The following is a 10578-nucleotide window of genomic DNA, read 5'->3' on the forward strand; positions in this document are numbered from 1 at the left end:
ATAATAAAAGAGTAAACAATAGGAAACAAACCTTTTGGGTTTACGTCGACATTTGCAACTCGAATAAATCATTCCCATGATGTAAAATATATTCAAAAACGAATAAAAAATTCTCCATCGAAAAATAAATTAAATGCCTTGATTAAAAATGCAAAAGCTTCCCCTCGTTATAACATAATTCAAAGACAACCTCAATCACATGCCTTTCTCTCATTTCATTTCATATATAAAGCGTTATTATCGCTTTTTTTCTCATTTAAATTAATAATAAACATATTAAAATTGTTTATATTTATAATTTAATATTACTTATTTTAATATAACAATTTTTATCATTTCATCATTTAATCGATAAAATTATAATAATTAACTTTTTAGATATTTTAATATCAATCGATGTTTTATTTTTAAAATTGTAATGATTTTGTTTGGTATTAAAATTATCTATTTAATTTTATTCCATGTTCTATAAATGTATATATACGTGTAAATAATAATAACTTTATGATATGTACATATAATGCATATGAAAGGGTGCAGTTAAGTGTCAGGATGGCCGAGTGGTCTAAGGCGCCAGACTTAAGATCTGGTCCTCATAGGAGGGCGTGGGTTCGAACCCCACTCCTGACAGTACTTTTTTTTTTTTTAATTAATTTATTATTAACTTAATACGATTAATTCTCTCCCTTTCTGATGTAAATATTCATATTTTTAATTCTATACATTTTTCCCGAATTGCAGTTTTCGTTTCGTTTAGTAAAAATAATTATTTTTATATACATAGAAAACAGCATAAATTCGGATATATGCATATTTAACGTAAACTTTAGTAATGATTTCTGAATATAAGTAATATATTTATTTAAAAATTAAAAGAAACATTTATTTATAAAAAAAGTTGTTCTTTGTTAAGGACAGATGTCGACACTAGCGACTAACGACTGAAATTTCTATTAAATTTTTCGATAGAAAATTGATTTTATTATTTTTTTTAATATAAATAAATCTCCCATTAATAAATTATTTTTATTTTGAGAATATAAATTAAAATTATAAAATTGAATAAAAATTTAAGCTAATAAAAGATAAATAAACATGGGAACGTTTACGTAAGCAGCAATCAAGTAGTCAAGCCAATAACAGACCTTTTTATAGAAAATTTTTGTTTAATATAAATACTGTAATTCAAACTAAAACAGCCCTTGATTTGCTTACTTAGCATTAATGATGGACATAATGATTCTTTTCAATAACTGCAATCATTCGGTTCAATCAATGAAATGATCCTAGAGAGCGAGTCGAGTAATTTTCTAAAACAAGTTCGAAAATAAGATATTTACAATTAAACGAGGGGAAAAAATCTCAAATACAGTAGTTCAAACGAGTAAAAGTTACATAATACAGCAATCAAATTACACAAGGGTGTTATTTGAATATCTTTTATTAGTACACTATGTCTCTTCAAGAACGAACATTTGAAATACAAATAAAATTACGTCCCGTTCAAATTTTGCAAATAATAAAAATATATCATTTATTAAATTGTATATAACCCATCAGAGAGTCTAATAATGCCTTCCTTATTGTCTGCAACAGCAGTAAATACAAAACTAAAAAATGAATGAATATGTGCTGTATGTAATAATTATCTAAATGTAAGTAAACTACATCGAAATTTGGCATTAAAAACCTAAAAAGTACTTTTAAAGCGTTAAAACTCGAATGAATCTCCGAAACATCAGAGAAAATAATAACGGTACAGTACAGTACATCCGGTTGTGTATACTGTATAAGTTCCAATCGGAACGATCATCTAAAACGGAAGTTGAAGTGACTCAAAAAGTAATCGATTTACATTCATCAAATGACTCGTGAGTGATTTGATCAGCTTGATAATTGCGTTATTTTGATTGATTCAAAATGATTGACCACCACTATTCGACGGCCGGATGTCCGAGCGGTCAAGGTAACCACAGAGTAGAAAGAGTTAAAAACTTAAATTAAAATTTTTATTAACTTTATAAAAATTTTATTTTTTGAGGCTGATTATTTTTACACATACTGTAAAAAAACAGGACAAATTAATGCGATTCCAGGCGAAAAGCAGTGTAGTCAAAAATAATTGCTTAAACGAAGAAAATTTAATTTTTTTTTATCGTATATTATTATTATTATTATTATAGTTATAATTAATATTAATATTTTTTCTTTTAGAAAAATTATGCAATTACTAGTGAAATTGGCAACTATAGAGGGCACTAAAAATCTTAAGCACGTTGTACAATATGGCGGACGTTAAGGAGAAGAAACGTGACTTGTTTAAGTTAAATGATTCTGATGGCGATTCTTACGAATCTAGTGAATACGAAGAAGAAGAAGACAGTAGTAGTGATGCATCATCTGATAGTGATGATTTGGGAAATGGGGATAATAAATCAGTCACGAATACAAAAGAAAAGCCTTTGGTGGATGAATATGCCATTGATTCGTCAGATGAAGAAGATATTAGAAACACAATAGGAAATATTCCTATTGAGTGGTATGATGATTATCCTCATATTGGTTATAGTCTTGATGGAAAAAAGATTCTAAAACCGCTTAAAAGCGATGAGTTGGAAGACTTCATTAAAAAAGTAGAAGATCCAAATTACTGGCGTACTGTAAAGGACGAAATGACGGGTCAAAATGTCATTTTGAGTGATGGAGATATAGAAATTATTCAACGCATTCAGAAGGGAAAATTTCCGGATGTTACATTTCAACCTTACGAACCATTTGAAGATTTTTTTACTTATAAAACAATGATTCATCCTGTCACTAATCGCCCAGAAGATAAAAGAAGTTTCATTCCTTCGGAAATTGAAAGAAAAAAAGTTAGTAGAATGGTTCATGCTATTAAAATGGGTTGGATCAAACCTAGGAAAAAACGTGATGACACGCCAAAGTTTTACATGCTTTGGAAAAATGATGAAAATGTTGATATTACAAAAAGGATGCAACATTATATTCCTGCACCAAAAATGAAACTTCCTGGCCACGAAGAATCTTATAACCCCCCACCAGAATATTTATTTACTAAAGAAGAAGAAGAGAAATGGAAAGATCAAGAACCCGAAGAAAGAAAAATAAATTTTGTACCCAAAAAGTACTCTTCTCTGCGACTGGTGCCTGCCTATGATAATTTCATTAGTGAACGCTTTGATAGATGCCTTGATCTGTATCTTTGCCCAAGACAGAGAAAAATGAGGATGAATGTAAATCCAGAAGATTTAATACCAAAACTTCCTAAACCAAAAGATTTGCAACCTTTTCCATCTGTTCAAGCATTAATTTATCATGGTCATAAAGATATGGTTAGATGCATTACTGTTGAATCTTCTGGACAGTTCTTAGCTTCTGGTAGTGATGATTGCACAATTCGAATATGGGAAATTTTAACTGCTCGCTGTATGAAAGTTATAATGTTAGATGGTGTTGTGAAAACTATTGCTTGGTGTCCGGATAAAAGCATTAATTTAATTGCAGCATCAGTTAATAATAATTTATATCTGATAAATCCTGGAGTTGGAGATAGGTTAGTATTAAGTAATACAGATCATAGATTTAAAGATAAACCAATAGATGCAGAGAATACAAATAAAAGTATATCTTGGAAAGAGGCTAATTCTAACCAATTCAAAAATGGGATACGTATTATTATTTCACATCCAAAAGAAATAAAACAAATAACGTGGGAAGGCAGAGGAGTTTACTTTGCCACTGTCATGTCTGAAGCCGGTAGCAAATCTGTTGTTATTCATAAACTTCCAGCATGGACTTCTCAGATACCATTTCAGTGGAACAAAGGTCTAGTACAATGTGTTCAGTTTCATCCATTAAAACCATTCTTTTTCATAGCTACTCAGCGATATGTTAGAATATACAATCTTGTTAAAAAAGAATTTTCAAAGAAATTATTGGCTAATTGCAAATGGGTATCTAGTTTAGCTATTCATCCACAGGGTGACAATTTAATTATAGGAAGTTACGATTCAAAGTTAAACTGGTTTGATTTGGATCTTTCATCTAAACCGTACAAAAGTCTTAGATATCATAAAAAAGCAATTCGAAAGGTAGCCATTCATAGAAATTATCCACTTTTTGCTTCAGCTTCAGATGATTTATCTATTATTATTTCTCATGGAATGGTTTATAATGATTTGCTTCAAGATCCTCTAATTGTACCAGTGAAACAATTAAAGGGTCATACTTCATATAATGATCTAGGAGTTCTAGATTGCTGTTTTCATCCTATACAACCGTGGATCTTTTCATCAGGTGCAGATAAAACAATTCGGTTATATACATAAAAAGTTAGTTTATAATTTTCTTTATTTTATGAAATCTGTAAATAAGATATATATAATAAAGATATTTCTTAGTAACTGGACATTATGTATGCATTAATACAAAATAACATCAATACATATATCATGATATAATATTTCACAAAGTTAATACAGCGATAGGTGGAACCAAGAGGTAACCGCGTAAATCGGGGTATAATTTCACAATTTTTGTAAAATCCAAGTCGGATGTATGTAAGCTAATAAATGTTCTCGTTAATCTTATTTTGTCTTTTGATTCGTTCATGGTTACAAGAAATCACCACACAGAGTCTCTCAAGTCTCCGTAGATATAATAAATACAGAAATAAATAACACAAAATAAATTGTAGCTATGTGTCAATTCCACGAGACACATCCGAACATGTAAGCTGAACAATAGTGTGGGGGGATTGAGTGATCAAGAGTTGCTTGGCGCTCAAACAAAAGACGAATCTACGAGATTTGAAAATCGCGTAAGTCGAGGTATTACTGTATCTCTCTTATTTTGTAATAAATAGCAAAACTTTTTAAAAGTTTATCATGCTAATTTTATATTTTGATTTTTGACTAGATGGTTAAAATAAGTACAGTAAACTCCTGATTATCCCTGCATGAATTCAATTTAAAAAAAAAAATTATGTGTATGTATTTTTTAAATAGTTGCTCGCTTTCATGTTTATGCATCCTATAAGTGCACGTGTTCATATTTAGATGTTTGAAGCAGGTGGTGGGGGTATCTGAAGTCAGCTGAACTGGTTTTAGTTAGGCCACTTCTTTTGCGCCGGACATTTCTTTTCGAAGGAGAAAACAATAGTGAGTACATTTATACAAAGTTTCTTTTAGTTGCATGTTATAATAGGTATTACAATTTAAGATTTGATTATATGTACATATGTATAATATTATACATAATATTTTTTTCAAATAACTCTCCAATAAATACTTTTAGTGTAAAATTACATAAAATAAGATTATTTTTTTAATTTTCAGATAAGTACCCTTAAAATGCCTAATAATTGAAAGAAAGTCATACTATAAAACAAAAACTAACATTAATTGAAAAATTTGAAAAAGGTGAATCTACATGTTGTATTTTAGAAATAAATAATTATAGTTCGGATTATCTGTGCCACCTCTCCCCACCATTAGCCAGGATAATTGGGAGTTTACTGTATTATCAAATCACTATTATATTTTAGAACAGTGACGAGAATCTTTGTCGGAGTGGGCCATGTTACAAGTTGAGAAATATATGCAGGTCACATTTTTATATGCTTGTTAGACCATTTCAAATTCTTTTATTCTAACTCTCTTCAGTCTTTTTCATTGTTTATTTACAATATGTAGTAGAATAAATGCACATAGTGAGGAGATTGATTATTATTTCAAAATATTCTCACTAGTAGAAAAATGTTGAAAGCTGCAGATTCTTCATTAGTGATGGACAACATAGTTTTGTAACAGTAACATGTTATTGTTTTAAAATAACTTACCAGTGCTATGGCTTCAAAACCATCAATGGATTCATGTAATCAGTAGCAATTGGTTGATGGTTATGTCTGGCCATGAAGCTTCCATGAATTATGTAATGTTAATGTTTTTGTCTGAATGCTCACTCTTCTATAGGCTGACTAAATGCAGCCTACAGAAATTCACAGAATTCTTCTGTGAAAATTCTCAAGTGCTTTGTTTATATGCCAATTTTTTGTCATTGTATATTTCTTGATAACAGTGTAACTGCATTTTCTGAATCTCTTGCATACTACTATGTTGAAAGTTTGAGTCTTGGAATTCAGAAATTTGCATAGGTTTTCCCAGATTTCTAAAAGCTTTATATTTATACTGTATATGAACTTGTACACAGGCTACAAATGAACAATAATATAGTATGTGCTCTTAATGATGACCTTCATAAGAAAACAGACATTTCCTAACTCACCTATGGCAATGTTTCATTAATACCATCATCTTTGATCGTTTTAACCGATCTTCAGTTAACTCAAAATAGAACACTAAGATGGAACGTAAATATGAAATGAGATTTGAAATAAATACATAAATGAACATGTGGATGGGGATAATATAATAAATAAATGCAGAAATAATATAAGATGAAAATGTCACTTAATAAAATGATAAGTATGTTTTAATTATAGCACTTTTAAGCAATTTAATTAGTAATGACCAATGACCCAATATTATTATATATAGAAATGATTTAGTATAAATATTTCATATCTTTATATTTTGTTGTAGTAACAATGTAATTTATACAGACATTAGACAAAGTAATGATTTCACGAGGCATAAATGTATTGGAAATTAATTAATGCCTAAAAAAGATATATTAATTAATAGCTAAAAATTCTTTTGGTGTTAAGTTCAAAAAATTTTTAAATGTCTTACAATTGTAGTGTAAAATATAATTTTTCCGAGCATTTTTGATAATTCTATATTATCAATTTGAGTATATTTTAAGTCATTTCTTGTAATTTTTTGAACTTGATAACACTGCAAGATAGTTTTTAATAATTAATATGTAATTCTTTAACGTCTCATTAAGTTTGAGTATAATGTTTTTAAAATATCTTTTAATTTGTGACTATAGTCTTTAAAATATTCTGAATGTAGTTTCTGAAAACGTTTGTTTAATTTTAATATTAAGTTTTATAAATCTACAATGTAAATGTTAAAATTTCTGATAATTTCAATCCTTCTAAATACCCTGTAGTATAAAACCATCTGCATTTTTATCTATTCTTTTTATTTTCTTTATTTTCCTGTCCTGTGGATAGTAAAAGCTCCCTTTTTTATGTCTGTTATACTTCTGGCCATGCACAAAATGAGGTGACTACTGCTTTGGGAGACCAGGGAGTGAATCTAGATGAGAAAAATCCAAGAATTTTTTGATAGGTGATCCACCAGATATGTCAGGCCCTGTTCCTCACCATCTAGCTGTACCATTGTGGGCCTGGCCAAACCCGTAATGGGCTTGCTAAAAGAAAGGTCCTCTTAGTGCTTACAGGACAAAGAACTAAAGAAAAAAAAGACCTAAATATATCAGACCCCATCCTGAAGTTGGTACTCAACATATCTGAATCTCCAAGAGAAGCCAATAACTTTATGGATTTAGTCAATCAGCCTTCTATTATTTCTTCTATAAATTCAATATGAATATTTCAAAAATCAAATATTTAAGTAATGAAGACCATAAATTATTTTTTCTCAACCAAATTTAGCATTAACATTTTGAAATTTTGTTGTGAAAATATTTAAATTAATAAAAATATTCTAATAAATTTTTTATAATAAAGTTGAAAGATGATTCAATCTGTTAAAAGTAATTAAATGCAATATATAATATAGCATGTAGAGATGAAAAACTAATAAGTTAACAAGTTAAACTAATATGAATGATAGAATAGTTCAGAACTAAAAATACTAAAACATTTTAATTTATTATGAATAAAAGAAACTATGACTCCAGACCTACAGTTATAGACTGAGAGTTCTGTACCACTTGAGGGAACATATTACACTCTCCCAGATCTTGATATCTAATAGCCCATACGTGCCTCTATGGATACCACAAATTACTACTGGCTTTATGCCAATTTGAAGTTCATAATTATTTTTGACATAATTCTTGGATAAAAGGCAACAATCTCATGCAGTCTGTACATGTGATGTCTTATAATAAAAAATTGGGCTAAATTTTATTATTTTAATAGTTAAAATTAATTTTTTATATTTAACTTGACTCACAATCCCTAAAAATATCAGCACCATGTTTTGTTTAAAATCTTTATTATTTGCTCTCTCTCTTGCTTTATTAAATCTTATATCATCATGAGTGATTTTTTCTTAACTTGGATGCTTATATTTACTTCCAAGATGTAATGAAGGTATTTAAGCAAGGATTGAAGTACTGTATTATCATACTTCTTACTATCAACAGAATATATTGAACATATTCTACTATATTTACTTGTCAACCACTTTGGTGACAAGTAAATATAGCAGAATAAACCACTTTATTACACCTATACATTAATAAAATAACAATATATATTATTTTGAGATAAATAAACATGGGAACGTTTACGTAAGCAGCAATCAAGTAGTCAAGCCAATAACAGACCTTTTTATAGAAAATTTTTGTTTAATATAAATACTGTAATTCAAACTAAAACAGCCCTTGATTTGCTTACTTAGCATTAATGATGGACATAATGATTCTTTTCAATAACTGCAATCATTCGGTTCAATCAATGAAATGATCCTAGAGAGCGAGTCGAGTAATTTTCTAAAACAAGTTCGAAAATAAGATATTTACAATTAAACGAGGGGAAAAAATCACAAATACAGTAGTTCAAACGAGTAAAAGTTACATAATACAGCAATCAAATTACACAAGGGTGTTATTTGAATATCTTTTATTAGTACACTATGTCTCTTCAAGAACGAACATTTGAAATACAAATAAAATTACGTCCCGTTCAAATTTTGCAAATAATAAAAATATATCATTTATTAAATTGTATATAACCCATCAGAGAGTCTAATAATGCCTTCCTTATTGTCTGCAACAGCAGTAAATACAAAACTAAAAAATGAATGAATATGTGCTGTATGTAATAATTATCTAAATGTAAGTAAACTACATCGAAATTTGGCATTAAAAACCTAAAAAGTACTTTTAAAGCGTTAAAACTCGAATGAATCTCCGAAACATCAGAGAAAATAATAACGGTACAGTACAGTACATCCGGTTGTGTATACTGTATAAGTTCCAATCGGAACGATCATCTAAAACGGAAGTTGAAGTGACTCAAAAAGTAATCGATTTACATTCATCAAATGACTCGTGAGTGATTTGATCAGCTTGATAATTGCGTTATTTTGATTGATTCAAAATGATTGACCACCACTATTCGACGGCCGGATGTCCGAGCGGTCAAGGTAACCACAGAGTAGAAAGAGTTAAAAACTTAAATGTTGGCGGGGCGCGAACCCACGACTAACTACTGGTGTTTAGTGGTTTTATCTACTTCGGTCGTTTGTGAGCCTGTTATTATTGATTATACTTTTAATTAAAATTTTTATTTTATAGATTAAACGAGCATAAATNGGTACAGTTATATCTATTAAAAATGTTTTATTACGATTTTTATCAACATAAATTAAATCTGGTCTGTTGTGAGATACAGTGACATCAGTTTGGACAGGCATTTCCCATAGTATCTTGGCTGAACTATTTTCCTTAACTTGTGGTTGGAGTAGAATTTCCTTCCACCATTGGTCAGCAACTTCTATTTTATGTTTTCGGGCCAGGCACCAGTAGACGTACTGGACAAGGTTATTATGACGTCTTACATAACTAGTCCCCGCCAGTTTTTCACATCCTGATATAATATGTTGCATGGTCTCGTCTTTAGTCGCACATAGTCGACATTTCCCATCCACTGGTTCCTTTAAGATGTCACGTTGATATTGTCGTGTCATAACAGCCTGGTCCTGTATAGCAAATATTAATGATTCAATACTTGGGGCTATTTGTTGCTTTTTAATCCATTCAAATGCAAGCTCTCTATCTATATTACTCTGATCTAACACCTTTTTAGGAAATTGACCGTGTAATTGTTTATTTCTCCAGACAACATTATGCCGTTTTACTATTGATTTTTTAATATCTTCATCTGTATGTATTTTTCCTCGTGGTAAATATAATTCACCTTCTATCTCTTGCGCTTCTTTTATTATTGAATATTTATCCCTACCTTTATCATGCTTTACTATTACTTTGATCAAATGATCTCTCTCCTCTTTTAAGTATTGTTTATATTTAATTATTTGTGCTTTATACATGTACTCTATATTTAATAGTCCTCTTCCTCCATGATTTACTGGTAAATACAATCTTTCTATTTCTGCTTTTTGCCGATGTACCTTTTTAATTGCTAGTAACTTTCGTGTTTTGACATCTATTTTCCTTAGGTCACTATTTTTATAGTTGATTATACCAAATGAGTAAAGCAAGACCGGGATGGCATATGTATTTATACCTTTTATTAAATAACGCGAATTAAGGTGTGTATTTAAAAGTTTTTTGATCCTTCTAAAATATTCTTTTGTTATCTGTTCTCTAATGATGCTATGCTCTAGTTTTCCTGATTCTTGTACACCCAAGTATTTATATCTATCTCCAATT

At 29.5% G+C, this 10578-nt stretch overlaps 1 protein-coding gene and 1 non-coding gene across 2 annotated transcripts; both read left to right on the forward strand.

The window, feature by feature from the left end:
• The first annotated feature begins 546 nt into the window (after positions 1-546).
• Trnal-uaa lies at positions 547-630 on the forward strand. The gene has a single exon. It is a non-coding gene; the product is annotated as a tRNA-Leu (tRNA).
• A 1231-nt stretch (positions 631-1861) lies between these two features.
• LOC111640131 (ribosome biogenesis protein bop1-A-like) lies at positions 1862-4600 on the forward strand. Its single transcript, XM_023386129.1, has 2 exons — positions 1862-1966; positions 2215-4600. Exon 2 carries the CDS (start codon positions 2286-2288, stop codon positions 4347-4349), a length of 2064 nt encoding a protein of 687 aa, XP_023241897.1. The 5' UTR covers positions 1862-1966; positions 2215-2285; the 3' UTR covers positions 4350-4600.
• The last annotated feature ends 5978 nt before the right edge of the window (positions 4601-10578 follow it).

The sequence above is a fragment of the Centruroides sculpturatus genome, unplaced genomic scaffold, assembly GCF_000671375.1.
Source record: "Centruroides sculpturatus isolate CEXI.00-Female unplaced genomic scaffold, Cexi_2.0 scaffold1175, whole genome shotgun sequence".
Taxonomy (NCBI): Eukaryota; Metazoa; Arthropoda; class Arachnida; order Scorpiones; family Buthidae; genus Centruroides; species Centruroides sculpturatus.